General features: G+C 28.4%; 2 protein-coding genes across 4 annotated transcripts in view; one reads left to right on the top strand and one right to left on the bottom strand.

Annotated features, from left to right (window-relative positions):
* Positions 1-8,292, top strand: part of LOC118182156 (COMM domain-containing protein 8-like) — a 36,297-nt gene extending 28,005 nt beyond the window's left edge. The window contains exons 4-5 of the mRNA XM_035351472.2: positions 2,249-2,401; positions 8,106-8,292. Coding sequence (XP_035207363.1) covers positions 2,249-2,401; positions 8,106-8,132 — 180 coding nt within the window. The 3' untranslated portion in view covers positions 8,133-8,292. The remainder of the gene's footprint in view (positions 1-2,248; positions 2,402-8,105) is intronic.
* LOC118182155 (SH3 domain-containing kinase-binding protein 1-like) overlaps positions 8,258-16,766 on the bottom strand; it is a 72,624-nt gene continuing 64,115 nt past the window's right edge. For 2 of the 3 annotated variants that reach the window (XM_035351469.2, XM_035351471.2), the window contains exon 13: positions 8,258-16,511. In XM_035351469.2, the coding sequence (XP_035207360.1) occupies positions 16,362-16,511 (150 nt within the window). In that variant the 3' untranslated portion in view covers positions 8,258-16,361. The remainder of the gene's footprint in view (positions 16,512-16,766) is intronic. The other variant, XR_004757010.2, reaches the window with a different exon arrangement.

Below are 16,766 nucleotides of genomic sequence, written 5' to 3'. Positions count from 1 at the left end.
TTTGGAGAGAAACTTTATAACTAAACACACATCATTTAGGCAGTAAATATCCTGCGGTTGATGCAAGGAAGAAAGCGGTTGAGGAACTTCAGAAAAGTCAAGAAAAATCAAGTTCTATGTTTATTGGGTGTAATTTCCCAACAATGTTAGTCAAGAGAGTGCTAAGAGAGGCAAACCATTCATACATATACGGTGAATAGATTAAAATGAATGTCAAATTTTATTGAATGTCTACATATGTTTTATGTAGACATTTATTAAAAGTTGTTTTATTTAGACATTTCAGATGTCTTCATTCAAAGTGTTATTCCAGAATTTTAAGAACAAGGCAGAAATTCTTTAAAAAATATGTGAGAGTTACCACTGTCTGCTAAAACAAAGACAGAACAGTCAAAATGCCTTTGAATATAACCAATCAGCAAATCGAACGTCTTAAATTGGTTCCTTTTTTATGTATGAATCTTGTGACATAAATGACACAAGTTTCATTTTTTGTTTGATGTATTTTTGTCTATTGGTAAGGAACTTTTAGATTATTGCCACTGAAAGGGTAAACACATGGTGAGGATATTGCAATGCTATCATTGAATGCATCGAGAAATATAATTCGATTTGATTAAATTGTTTCAATTTCGATAGGTGGGGCAAAATGTATGACTGGAGTGAAAAAAAGTTTTGTTTCTGTTTTGAAGGAAAAAAACTAATCATTAGATACTTGTTTACCGTTGCATCATTCATCTTTGTGCATAAGCATTTCCATAAGAAATTTGCAATATTATGGAACTAGTGATCAAGACTGTCATCATAATTCTAGCTAAAGCTCTTTATCGTCACCAATTTAAAGAATTTTTAGTGGAAATGGAAAGTAAATATGAAGATCTTCTGTTGCATAATAAGATATGTTGGCTTTCAAGAGAAAATGTTTCACTTAAAAATTAAAGAATTTCTCCGTGAAACAAGTGTTCAATATCCTGAACTAATGGATGATCAATGGATCAAAAAATTTTACTTCATGGCAGAAGTTACATATCATCTAAATCATTAACTACAGGAGAAAGAAAATAATTTTTTAGATGTTGGAAGAAGTCATTTTATTAAAAAAACAAATTATCCCTCTTTGCTCATTTTGAAAGAGAAGCATTAATTCATTTTCCAAGTCTGCTGAAAAATTGCTGGAAAAACAATTCAATAATTGACATTTACTGTGACAAACGACAGTTTTAAATAAAAAGAAAACTTTTCTACAGAGGTTTCAAGAATTCAGATATAGCATAATGTTTAAAAAACCTGTTAGTGTAATTTGTAAGAAAATTGAATTTTTCTCCTTTGAATATTGGCATTCACGATAGTGAATTTCAATGACAGGAATTAAAAACAAAGAATTATGGAACTCTAAATCTGAACACCTTAATGCCTGATATGGAAATACTGAAGAAAAATAAATGAAATCTTAGTTCACACAGCAGCTTTGAAAGACCTGGAGAAGGAAGACATGATAATTTTCAACACCTAGAATAGTTTTCCTGAGTTATAATTATTTCTGACTTTTTTTACCCTCTAAAGAAATTAACATTTGCTGTTCTTTCACTCTTTGGTTCTATATATTCATGTTAATAATCTTTTTCAAGCATGAACCTTATCAAAAATAAATAGAGAAATTATCTTATTAATGAAAGCCCAGAATCCTGTTTGAAATTAAAAATGATGTACTAACCTACTTTCCAAGGAAATACATGGTCATTGTTCACATTAAATTTGTGTTGTCATATTTTTAATGTAAAAATCATTTTTGTCAATACATAAGATTATTATTGTTACGATATCTGATTTTATTTAATGCTAGTAACTAGTTTAAACCGACTTCAAAAACCAGGGGTGTTGAAAAGAAATTTTATTAATCGTTGTACTGATGATTTTTGGCTCCTTTGACTGATGAGTTTGCCAACCTCTGTACTAAGGCAACAAGAACCAGCATAAGTTTCATAAATTTGGAGGATGTTTCGAAGGTTTGAATAAAGGATCTTCTTCATCTGTAGTGACGAGAATAAAGCCAAACTAGTCTTGTAAATTTATGAAAACTATGCTGATTCTTGTTGCCTTAGTATCTCCAACAAATGTAAACATGCTTTATTTATCTATTTATTTTTTACTATTTAGGCTCTTAAATTTTTTATATCAACTTATACATACCTTGTTATTTTGGCATGTATTGGAACTGAGAACTTCATTGTCTCTATTTACTTTTTAGTTGACCCTTGCAAGTGATAAGATGGCACAGATTAATGAGCCTAGACTACTTTTAGATCTTGATATAATAGGTGACTATGATAAGTTACTTTGTTTAGATTTATCAAAAAAGGAACTGAAGACACTTATAGATTCCATGGAAAAGGCTAATAAGGTATGTAAATTTTCCTTATATAATTAATAAATAATGTGATGTTATAAAAACAAATAAGCACAAGAGAAATCTAATACAAAATAAAAGCTCGGAATAAATTTCCAGTATTTCAGAAATTAAAAAAAAAAAAATAAGAATTTCATTTTAGATGAGTACAGCTAGCACTGCATTTTTAGTGAGTGTTAATATTCAATATTTACTTATAATAGGTAAAACCCATTAGTGATGACTCAGTTCAATTATTATCAGCAAGTGCATGGTTTTACTTTTTTCAGCTGAAAATCAAAATTTGCCTGAAATCCTACGAGGAGTCATTTCTTAATTAACCTAAAGTTTTATTGGCCTTTTTTTAAAAATCATTTCAATAACATTTAGCTTACGACCCAAAATAACCACTTTTGAAACATGTTAGCATTAAGCATAAAAAATAGTCTCAGCTACCTCACTGTTTTATATTCTTAATGTAACTACAGCATGTGAAAATATGTGCATTATTATTATTTTAAAATTTTTTTTGTTTAATCTGTCTGATTTTTCTGACACCACTGTAAGCCAAGATAATTTAATTAATTAAGACGAAAAAAAAAATCTTAAAGCATTATAGATACTTCCGTATTTTTACAGCCACAATTTTGGAACATGTTCTCCACCATCTACAAGATACATATAGTTGGCAAACTTGAGTTTATTTGCTAGCTATGGGATTACTTGATCACCTAACTTAAATTGCTGGCTATGAGTACTGCCATAGCAAAGGCATGCAATGATAATTAACTTGTTGCAATTGTTTGCGAGGTTGGGACCTTGTGAACCAAAGATGTCCATCTGAGTGTTTGCCATCCAAGTCTGAGCACGAATTAACACTCGAACACCAAGTTTTCAGTTTTATCCATTTTGTGCACTCTCTGCGAGATTTTTACTAAACTGATTGCACAACTTTTGGTCTTGTTCATTCGCTCTCCCAACACTGTTGTAAGTTCAGGTTGGAATTCTAATATTCCTCTTTTCTGCCTCTCAGAGTGGAATGTGACTCTATGTTCTAAGGTAATTATTTTTCATCTGGATGAGTACTGTCACCCCTCTTAATTTGAAAAAAAAAAAAAAAAAAAAGAGCAATTTAGAATCACCCTGTATAAAGTCAGGGCCAGATTAAGACATTTAGAGGCTCTAAGCACTTAGAAGATTTGGGTGCCCCTCCATACATTTACGTCACTTGTTTCTTCATTCCTTCTCTCTCTAGGATTTGGTTTAGCTGCATCATAAAACCTGGCAATGGGAAATGTTTTGGTGCTCACTTTCCTGAATACCTAAAGACCTTTTTGTGGTTCCTCCCAGGGCTTAATTTCTAAAAGTAGAAGTGTCAGAGCCCTGTGGAAGACCGTCAGGATACAGCAGCAAGAGTAAATAACTAAATAAAATGACTATTAAAATCTTTAATAATTTAAAAATTAAATTGTTAATGAGTATCAAGTTAATTAATACTTATCTAATTGACATTAATAATTAATATTTATTAATTAGTATTTAGTTTATAATTATTATTTAACTAATTCACAATTAAATTATTAAAATAATTAAAGATTATAATTAAATAAAATTTAAAGAGATAAATTAAAATTTAATAAGTGTTTTTTTATGTAATTTTATTGCTAAAAGTAAAATTTTCTAAATCAAATTTCTGCTGAAATAATTTTTCAGTTACATAAAAAAGGTGCCGCAGCCATCTTCAAAAAGGGCTCTAGTGCACTCTGACTAGAATTAGAATATATCCCCAAAACTAAGAAGTACCAGAGCTGGACTCCGGTGGGCTCTGCCGCAATTTAAACTCTGGTTCCTCCTTTCTTTGATGCTCTACGCTGATGTACTATGAAAATTTTAGCTAAGGGCTTCATCTTATAAAACCAAAATATCAAGTTCTAATGATTACAGAAAAACAAATAATTGTACATGAAAGGAAAAGAACTTTTAAAATTAAAAATAAATAAATATCCCCAATTACATTAAGTAATAAGTAAATTAAAATATGTGGCGCATTTTACGCCAGAAACTGTTGGACATTATTTCTTCTTCATTGGTGTCAGTTCATCTTCTAGGAGGTTCTAAAGCTGTGACATAATTTTTCACATTTTTTATATTGTTTTAAAGATTTTCCATTCAAGCAGATTATCATTAAATCCAAAATATGCAGAATAATCAAAGAAGAGCTTGTATAATTCATCTGTTAATGGGAAACTAAATAACAAGACATCAGCTCTCTATTTTGATGTTAAACAATTTGATACCCAGCAGTTAATTTATTGAAAACAAATGGCATTTTCCCAACTCCTACTTAAATTTTAGGCTATTACAATGGGTTTCTGTGTAAATATTTAAATGAATCCAGATGAGACACTAATTCTTGTAAGAGAAATGCCAACATAAATCAAAGTATGATTATGAAGCATGAAACGTGTACTTCTTGAAATAAATAAGCTAATAGAAAGAACAAAAGGTTTATAAATTAGACACAGTTTTAAAACAAAAGGTTTGTGCAAGCACCCTATATTTCACTGCTGTATATACAAGATATGACACACACACACAAAAAAAAAAGACTGGTCCAATAAATCATTGTAGTTACAGAATGAGTTCTCCGTGACGTTATCACCTTCAAGTAGTTTCCTTCAGCATTCACACACTTCTGCATTCGGTGCTGCCATTGCTAGTAACAGTTCTGGAATGAAGTTTTTGGAATGCCTTCAGGAGATTCTCCGTTTTTGCCAGAACCTCTTCATCTGAGGTAAAATGGGTTCCCTTTAACTAAGATTTTACTTTAGGAATTAAAAAAAGGTCAGATGGAGCCAAATCAAGTGAATAAGGAGGATGCCCCGTTACAGTAATGTTTTTGCTGGTCAGAAACTAATTGACAAATAGGGTCGTGTGAGCGGGTGCATTGTCCTGGTGCATCCATCACTCCACAACTGTGGCCTTCCCCCAATTTTTTCGCAAAATCTTTTTAGTACTTCAATGTAGTAGTGTTAATTAACAGTCTGACCACTGGGAATCCATTCAATCATGATGAACATCTTCCACACTGTCCCTTCCCCCTGAAAATTGCTCATGCCATTCAAACACACATGCATGAGACAAAGTTTTATCTCCATAAGCCTCGGTTAATATTTGAAATGCTTCTTCCTCTGTGGCTTATTTCTTAAGTTTCATGAGAAACTTGATGTTGATTCGCTGTTCAGTTTTTTACATTAGACATTTTTCTGGCAGAATGCAATTGCATGTGTTCACTCAATGACGCAGTACTCCCCACTGGCATCGTCGGTTAAGTCAAAACTGGGCGCATGGATAGAGGAGGTCTGTCGCATGACACCACCAAAACAGTTTTTGCCCACTCCACTCTGTTTTCAAGCGACACAGTCTCGAGTTTTTTTTTTTTTTTCCACGCCTCGTATATTAAACAAAACAAAACACTCCTGTAGTTATATATATATATTTTGTGTGCAAGTTATGAAAAAATCAGCAAATATAACCACAGGATTGAAATTTACATCTCGAATCTGCATAACTTTTCAAAATAATTTATCACATTGTATTTGCATTATTGCAGATATGTTATTTGCATTCAGTAAGAAAGAAAGAAAGAAAGAAAGAAAAAAAAAAAAACTGCCTTTTCATCTCTTAACTGATTTCTCAATTTTCTGCATATAGTTCAAGAAGTAAAAGCATTTTTTCAATTCATGCTGAGGAAGCTTGTGGTGTGCTTAACATTTCAACGATATAAAATTTTTTCCCCGCTTGCATTTTTTCACAAAAGCAAGTTTGACCGCATAGATGTGGTTACCGATTTTCAATTGCCTCATTTTCAAATATCAGTCTATGGTGTAGTATGAATTACAGCGTTCAATGTAATACTGAACAAAGCTATGTAGGCTTTTTTTTTTTTTTTCATTAATTCCAATGGTTTCTTTTCACATGTATGTTAAAAAATGCTGTGTGTTTTTGTTCATATCATGTTTTAAATAATTTTATATACGCTTCAAGACATTTCTAAGTTGTCTTCAAGATCTTCCCAAACTTTTAACATCTTCAGCAATATATTCCAATTATCTTTCTGTATTTTATCCAAAAAGACTGACTTGAATAATATGCTCAAATATCTGATGTATTTAAATCTTTGGCCAATAATTAAGTATATATGCTGAACAACCATATGATGTAAGCAACAAATTATTGTTTCGTCTTTTCCGCATTATTGGTTACAGAACTATGAATTTTTTAGATTGAAATTTATTTCCAGTGTTTTTAGTGGCATTAACAGCAAGGGTAAATGAATTTTCACTGTATGTTGTACTAACGTAATATTTTTATATACGCTTCAAGACTTCAATAGCTTCCACTAAATGTTTGTCCATCTTATATCATACAAGCATGTATGTAGATTATTGGTTAACTGTGACTAAACATCTAGCATCATACATACTGTTTATTAACTGAAATATTACTGCTTTTCTCTGTTTTCGTTCATATATATTAGAATGCAATAACCTTACGTTATAAATGAAAATTATTTGTAATATTTTTGGTATGTGCTTTAATCATTGACAAAGACTACTTTTAAAAAAGAAGAATGGCATCATTAATAATTTTTTCAATTTAAAATATTTGTGAGGGTGAATTTTTTCAGAGTATACAGAATGCTAACAGTTAAGTGTAAAAATATGTTACCCGTATTTTGATTACAAGCTCATACTTCTAATCGCAGAGCTTCTCAGAATATGATAAAGAATTTTATAAGAACAATTTCAGTAAGGTGAGAGAATTTTGGAAATATAAGATTATATTTTTCAAAGATCCCCATAAAGTAAAATTCTCATTAGTTTACAAAATTTAAATACAAAACGTTTCATACCTTTATCGATTAAACAGTGGTCAAATTGATAACTTTGATCATCATAGTAAACATGCTAGTTGCATGGAATTTTTTGTGATTTTGCTCCATCTGCAACATCAATACGAGTAAGTTTTCCTTAGAAAATCCTCGAAAAAGGCATCTTCCCATATCACAGATTGCACTTAAGTGCTTTGTTATAATCAAACAATTCAACTGATACTTTTATGTGCAAAATTCTTAAGGCTTATTAAATATAAATAATGAGTACGTTTTTATCCAATATGGAACCATTAACTGTCAAAATAAGCAATTTTATTTTGCAGCTGGCTTCTAAATTTACTCAAAATGGTATTGAATATTATCAGTGGTTGATATAAAAAGTGATCCAAGTTGACAAATTTGTTTTCAAAGATCTCTACAGATTTTTACACTTTGTTACTTTCATTGTTTGACCTGGTATTTAGCAGGAGAAAGTTTTCTGATTTTGCCAGATACTCAGAGTCCTGTATAGGGCATGATTTATACGAAATCCAAATAGCAGAGTTCTCAGTGTAAGGGAAAACCAAATTTTACACATGAAAGTATTGAACTATAGCTCATTGAAACTAATATTTTACTAATTGGAATTCTGCTATATGAAAACTATATAAACATTTAAATTTTACATTTTATAAATCAAAATTTCTTCTGTCCAGAAAACCATAACTAATCATAACTTAAGTGCTAGTTAATGCAAAATATATAATTTACTGTGATAATTTTAATAAATTGTATTGGCTAATATTTTAGTGTAATGTGGATGTTTTTTCCTCCCTTGCCTAGGCACTTATGGATTATATCATTGAATAAATGAAGTTGCTACTGTTGCAAATTTGTAAATCGATTATAATAAAGGATGCTGACCAATTACTTTATAAATTTTATGTATAAATATTTCAATGCCATATGTTAATGTATGTAAAATATTTCAAATCTTATAAATAAAATATTTATTTTTTGAACAAAACAATGATTGCAGTTAAGATGACATTTCCATCAGCACAGCTGAGAATGAATATATTTAACATAAGGTATATAAGATTCACACAAACATTTTGAAAGCAAGCACATATATAATTTAATCATAAAAAAGTACTAAATATTCAAAATGCAAAAAACTGAGCTGTACGAAAAGTGCAGTTTTTTTTTTCATATTAGATACCACAATAAACTACATATCAAAATCTAACATTAGAGCATGGCAATGGTATAGCTTTTTTTCAGTCACTATCCTTTTAAAATATGCTAATATAATAACAAGTATAGCTCTCATACACGAGATCTTCAAGTCCAAATGACTATATTTAGAAATTGATTTTTATTTCAGATATATTTTACATAGTTTGAAAATTTGATATTTTGTTAAATGCATGTGTAGTAATTGCACAAGGATTCATTAAGTCATATGTGGCATTAAAAGTTTTCACAATCTGCCACTCGCATTTATGTACAAATATTTACAACACCTGAAACATATAAATTCTGATATTTTTAAAAACAGTATCACCTATAAAAATTGATAACTATATATTCTGTCTTAACAAGCAATAAATGTCTTAGTACGTAACACATCACATTTCCTAAGCATTAACACATTGCCAGAAATTACATGATTGTTTTCATCTGTTTCAGAAGTTTAAAATCTACATAAACATTAAATAATTTTCAACTTATGAATCATAATGGAAATGAAAGGCAAAAAAATAAATTGTTGCATACAATTTAGAAGACATACTTTGATGAAACAGAAGGAATTTAATCACAATTCCTTTTATTTGTTATTATTATTATTTTGCTTAAAACAAATCAAATATGACAAAACTAATTCTTATTTATAAAATTTAAATGCACAAAAAACTGTAAACATTTCAAAACTTGTAATATTCTAGCAAATAACAAAAGTTTATCATATCATCTCTTGGAATGTAAAAGTTTTTCCTCCTATCCCAATATTCAAGTCAATATTGTGCATTTTCAGATATATTGTGCAGAAACACAAGCTAAAATATTCATATATATAATAATGTACAAAAGTCTGGAATGCAGAAAAAGCTAATGTGCAAGACAGGTATAATGAAAACGCTGAAATTTGTAAGAGATCTGCATATAGAATTAAATATTTGAAGGCAATAAAAGTGGTAAAAAGTTTATGCAAGTATATGCATTGTCAGGTTTCATTCAAGGACAGGAATGGACGGTTGAAAAGTGCTAAGGCTATTACAAATGTATCAAACCGGTGATTAACAATATTTGAGGCAACTCTTACTTTTTCATTAAAAAAATCAACAATTCACAATAATCCAGAAATTGTTCAAGATAAATAAAATAATTAAAAGCTTATAAAGTTCAAGACCAAAGAGAAATATGGCAAAGTAAAACATAAAATTAAGCTAAAGCAACGTTGTGTTTGACATAGAATATGGTCAAGACTCGATTTTAAGGGCTTAACAAGTACAGATATCTCTTCATCAGAAGCAAAGAAATCTGCAATGCAGGGAAAGCTAGTTTCATTTATACCCAAAAAAGAGCAAAGGGAACAAGAGAGTAATGCCATCTATAGGCAGAAACAGTAAAAAAATTGAAAAATGAAGTTAATATAATTCCTAATGCTTTTAAAATTCAAATTTTTAATTAAATTAAAAACTTATAAAAATAAAAAATACTTATTAAAATTACTAAAATCAAAGACATAGAAAATAATAACTGTAATAGTATATTTAAAAAATTTTATTGAAAATTTTCTTTAGTTTTGCTAATTATTATTTTGAAATTCAATATCTGATATAGAAAATACTTTATCTAAAAATCCCCCAAAATTCTATCTTTATATATATATATGACATAATTTCAAGTAATCTAGTGATGTACAAAACTCAACATTTAATTACTGATAATAAGAAACGATTAAGCTCTCTAAGATTTCAGGCCATATAATTAGAGCAATAAAAACTATATTAATAGTTGAATGTAATCAATAAAATATATTTGCTAGCTTTGATAATTATAATTTCAACACTATACATTTTAATTTTGTTTCAAGTGAACCTCCCCAATAATGTATATATATCCTCCAAAATGAGTAAAATGAATATTTGTATGATTAAATTAATGAACTTTTTAAAAAAAATTAAATTGCAAGGTAATAAGGCAACAAGATTTTCCCAATATTCTGACTAATACTGATAACTATGCAAGAAAATATAAATTTTCTAGCATAGTTTACCTTTTAATAATAGGCTGCTTGCATATTTTTTAGATAATTTTGCTTTGCTGTCAAAAAATCATCTACTTGGAAATTTTTTTAACTGAAACTATATTTTTGAAAGTATAATTTATTGTCTGCTACTTGACAGTTTTGTTTCCATGCAGAATGTCGCTTTTAGAGAAGTAATGGGTAGAAAGATATGCTTGTGTTCTTTTGGAAGAAAATTATTTATATGTAGTTATTAAAAAACATCATGAACACGGTTTTTCAATATCTAAAGCTACGATAGCTAATGTTGTAAAAAACAGAATGTTGCAAAAGTAAGATATTTAATATTAAAATAAAACCAAGTACAGTTGCAAAATCAGTAAAATGTTCAGTGTCAACTGAAAAAAAAAAAAAAAAAAAAAAAAGGATTAATGCTGATTTGAATCTTAAGGTGAAAAGTCTTTCTCCACGACATAATGCAGAATGAACTGCAGAATTCTTCATGTGGAAAAATGTTACCACAATAGACGAATCTTGGGTGTACTTAAATGACTGTGATAAAAAGAGATCCATTTATCATCATCAGAGAGGATAAAAAAAATCTTAAAACACGGTCCAAGGAATCTAAAGAAAGTTTTCCTAAGGGATTTATGATTGTTCCTGGTTTTTCATATATGGGAAATTAAAAATAAAGAAAATGGAGAAAAATGTTCAGATCATCTCCACATATTATCAAAAACATATTTTACACCAATTTTTCAAATATGAAATACCTTCTCTTTACACACAGTGTGATCAATCAGTAGAACTGCATCAAGATAAAGCAAACAGTGGCACGTCAAAATCTACTGTTAATGGAACAATTATAAACTAAAATCCAAGGTATCAAGGCCATACCCTTTACTAATTTTCTTACTAAATTTCCTGACCTATCACCAACGCCTTTTTGTGCTTTTAAAAAGCAGGTTATCCAAGCATTGACCTACAACCTCCTATGGTGTATATAAAAGTAAAGAATAAGGGATAGAACATTTGAAACATAAAAATTTTAGATAAAATATTTTTGTAATTACAAAGAAAATGTGCAAACAGCCTAGTAAATCATATACAAACTGACTAGACCTGAAAACTGAATTTTTAAGTATTTTGAAAGAGTAAAGAAAGGATGGAACAATTAACATATTTATTCAGACTCAGTATTTATACTTTGAATGTATGAAATTAAATTCTTTCTACTATTAATATTTCAGAAACACAAGCACCTTAACTGTTCAATTCATGCATCAAAATATAAATGTTTCACCACAGGTTTTAAATATTTTTGTCATGTACAGCACTTATTTTTATTTTTTACATTTGGTTTTATAAAATTTTTTGTAAGTATTAACAGTTCTATAATGTTAGATTTTCATGTTACAGATCAACACATGTACTAAAAAATCAGATCCAATATCATAAAAATTTTACTTTTTGAACATTTGAGGTGCATGATATCTTAAGTCTCTTGTTAAACTTTTAACTATTGGGAAAAAATAAACAGAACGTATTGAACAGGACACCTCATTTCTTTTAAATACACTAAATAAGTCAAATCTGAAATGTATATAATATTTCCCCATAATGAAAATCAATATTTGTATCTTCCAGTTATGAAAAAAATATTTATCTAAATTGTTAGCTTATAACAAATACGCTTTTAACTGAATTAAAACTCAGAATAATAAGAAAGGCATGCATATTAAACTTAATATTTATAAGAAAGCTAATTCAAATAGTTCTTAATTTAAAATTACAAATGATGCAAATCACTGGCAAAAAACACTGAATAAATGCAATGAAAGCACAGGCAGTTCAAAAGATCTTGACATAAGAAAACTGATCAATTGCAGCTCGGATATGATTAACAAGACTATACAAATTAATTTACAAAGTCATAAATTTTCAAAAGAACTGACATAAACATACATATTTAATAAATTATTTTCATACTGAATATAGTGTCAAATAATTACAAAAATATATAATACAGTAAAAAAATGTAAGGAAAATTATGGAATAAAGTTACTTATATAATCGCTAATGAACATACTTAGCAAAATGTAGTTTAGCAAATGTAATGTATGCACAATGTAGCAAATATAGTCTAATTAACTTACACGTACCAATACTATAGTGAATGGCATTTTGATAGTGACAATTTCATGTTTATGCTTATATTTTGTCTGGTTCAGAATCATTTCCCCCCTTTTCTTTTTAATTTATTAAACACAGTCATTCTTTAAAACAATAATATAGTATACTGACTGCTTTCAATCATAAAAAGAGAAAGAAAAATCATTGTAATAAAGTCAAAATAAGGAGTTAATGGGGGAAAAAAGGCAAATTTTTTAACATTCTTGGCCTTAATGCTAATATAAATGCTTATTTGATTGAGCAACAGTTTTCTGTTATAATGCATTCTGCTGACTTAGCAATTAACACTTTCACTGCTGGTTATGTGAGGATTGTGTTAATAGTTAATGCTGTGTTGTAGAAATAGATTGTACCCATATGCCGACCTACTTATTATAAGAATTATTTCTGCAATGCCACATTTCACACTGGCGTTTGGCATTTAAAAATGAATCCAAATAAGTAACAATATGTATTATTTTTGTATGAAACTATATCACAAACAAATATATATATATAATTAATTACACATGAATTTATTATAAGACAGTTACAATGATATTATTGCAAACTATATATTTCAAAATGTTATTCGTGTATGATCTTTGCATGGAATGAAACTTTATTTTCATTCCAAACAACATACATTTACAACTAGTTTCTAACCTTCACTCCATGCCAACAGCAGCATGCATATTCAAATTGTAATGCCGATTGAACTCAAAATTAAACAAAAACAACATACATTTACAACTAGTTTCTAACCTTCACTCCATGCCAATAGCAGCATGCATATTCAAATCCTAATGCCGATTGAACTCAAAATTAAACAATCAGAGGTTGCTTTTCCCCTCACGAGCATTACCTGCACTTGAGACAACACACCACATTACATGTCAGAGCGTGATTGGCTCTTCAGCAATAATGCCAATCACACACCAGTGCATGATCAGCAGCAAATGTGTTAAGTACTTCCCAAACTTAGGTGAAATACATGTTTTTACATAAATTACATTATACTGAATATTCACTTCAATAATTCAAATATATATCTGCATGCAAGCTTATTCTTTAATCAAAAGTGAACTGATCTAATTATAAAATTATGAAAAAAGCTATTTTTATGCTAATTAATTATTGCTATTCAGTCTTACTTATTTCCATATAATAAAAAATTCCTCAACTCACGAGAACATTTATATTTCTAATTCATAACTTTGTCCATTGATAGGAAAATTATCCATAACCAGAAGTTCATCAGTTAATTTAGATTATCTTAGCTATTCACATATTGTACAATAACATTGTTTAGCAGTTTAATGTCTTTTGCCATGGAACACTAGAATTTAAGGATGTTACAACAAAATACACGCTATATTGATCAAAATTTTGATATTTTGATTTTTCACTCTATTTTTTATTCAAAATTTGGTCTTACAGCTGCAGATCAAATTGAGATGCAATTTTGATAATTTATCTTTTTCTTCACACAAAATATATATGATTTACATTAAAAATTAAAAAAATATTATCAAAATTTGGTCACGATCAGTGGCTGAAAGACTAAATTTTGGGTGAAAAATCCACAACTTGAAATTCAAAATAGAAAACGGTGTTCCATGGCAGCAGACAAATATTATTCCACTTTATTATTACTTATTTCTGCACATCCAAATTTAATTATTTGCAGGTTCTAAATATTTAATAAAAACTTATTTATTACAGTGCTTTCTTTCCATTTCTGTTTCAGAAAATTTAATACCTGCAAACTAAAGTTGGAGATACTTATTTAACACAAATTAAAAGGAAATAATACTAAAATTACTTGTTAATTAAATATTACTCATTTCATAATACATGGGAATGCCACCTAACAGGAGAAATGTGCGAAAATAAATATAACAGTTTTGAGTTTAAATATCATGGTTTTAACTAGTTTACAAGTGCATAATTTATGATGCCAGTTTTCATCTTTCCTAATACATAACAGCATACTTCTAGTGCATAATAAAAGTATGTTAACCAAGTGTTTTTAATTTCAATGTATTTCAAATTGGTGCAGTGTCTTCATAAATAACATGCATTTCTTCCAAATTACTTAGTCATATCACTTTTCATGCTTTGAAAATACATTTTTCTTACCCTAGAAAAAATAAGTTATAAAATATTTTGAAATAATTGCATGGTTTAATTCATCATTGCCAAAAATAATTTGAAGTTCAATAATTGTGCATTAAATTCTTTATTGGACATGTGTAAAAATTTCTCAACCAATCCACTTTTCCTAATAAAATGTGGACTAAATTGAATAAAACTAATGTTTCAACAAGTGTATATTCAAATTAGGAGGGATGATTCTGCCAATTATATTGGAAGGGGGAGGCAACATTTTCATTTTTAATAAACAGTTAAAATAATTGATCATTTTTATACTACAATAAAAGAATAAAATTTACTACAGTTTTAATATTTGTGCATACAACAATTATATATGATTTATGCTAGATATAATACTGTATTTTAGCAACACATATTTTCATGATTTAGGCAAATTTTTTTTACTAAATCGTAAAAAGCATTTTGCTCTATTTGCATGCAGATTGATTTTTTTCTTCAAAAAATACAACACAAAATTTCCTGGGTATATTCTAATGAACATTCTTTGTAGAATTTCCCATTTTAATTTAATATAATTTTTTTGGTACCATACACAGGTTTGTATATTCCCTTTCAAATAAATTTGTAAATATTTATATCTTATTACACCATGAAAATTGATTGGACTGTGCCACTTTATTTAGTTACAGAGGCCAATCATTATGCTACTCTAGCAGAAGTTCAATATTTATACTAGTCTTAAAATCCAAAAGATTTTAGGACTGCATTACATTACACTTGTGTTTAGATATAAAAATTTTATTTGGGAATTACAAACATTTTTATTTACTACAAGATCTAAGAAAACGAAATTTTTGAAATCCTGTGATTAACCTCCATTATTAAAACTCAATTTTAAAGTGTAACTCTTAAAAATATTAAACATGAATTTTATTTATTAATTTCAAACTACAAGTGTTTATTGTGCAGAATTTAATTCTGAAGTTTGAACTTAGTTCTTGCTAACATAAATATGCTTCAAAGACCTTTTCTTTCTTTTCGGTTTGAGTTATTTTATAACAACTAAATTTGAGTTGCAGAAAATTTCTAGTATTGTCAAATAAATAATAATAATAATAAAATGTTCTGATTGGGACTTATTTAAGATGTCTTCCCAACTTTATGTTATATGATCATCATATAAACTCTAATTTAAATAAGATTTATGAGTATAAATTAGGATCAATATGTTTTCAGTTATTAATATGTATAGTAATTTGATACAAAGTTTTCCTTATACAATCCCATAAACACTTTCTATTTCTATATTTATACAATAAATTAATATATATTATATTGCATTCAGCACCCAAGATCCATTTTAAACCTTAACGACAGCAATCAATTCAACAATGGAAAAATAATTAACCATATTTGGATACTAACTATTCACAGTTTGTAGAAATATGTTATGCAAAAATAATACTAAAATATTTCATTACTATAAAATGGAATGCATACAATTTCTGAAAGGACAATATTGGCATATTTTCAAAATATTCTAATTTGCTTTGATGTTAGGTAGTTTGGCGTTCTTTTATTTGTTGAAGCTCCGTTTCAACAGCTCTGCGCAGTTTTTTCTCTTCTTCCAATTCTGATTTCAAGCCAATTATGGCTTTGTTGCAGTTATTATTGTATGTTTCCAAAATTTCTTTCAGTTCCTTAACCTTAAAGGAAATGGAAAAATAAAATTACGAAGATTTTAACAAACATAATAGAATAACAGTAGAATTTTGATAATCTGCAACTTTTATTTTCAAATACCAATGACCTGCTTTCACTTTTAGATGTAAAGAAACAATGTTTCTATGTTTAGAAAATCAGTACAGCAAATTTAACGGCATTTTTTCTTATACTCATATGCAAATAAACATTTTAACAAAAATGTATTTCATTCATAGAAGTAAATTAATTTTTTTACT

Source organism: Stegodyphus dumicola, chromosome 12, assembly GCF_044657685.1.
Source record: "Stegodyphus dumicola isolate Sdum_Otavi_A_Nest chromosome 12, ASM4465768v1".
NCBI classification, from domain to species: domain Eukaryota; kingdom Metazoa; phylum Arthropoda; class Arachnida; order Araneae; family Eresidae; genus Stegodyphus; species Stegodyphus dumicola.
Note: the sequence above shows the minus strand (reverse complement) of the source record. Positions and strands in the feature narration are given on the sequence as shown.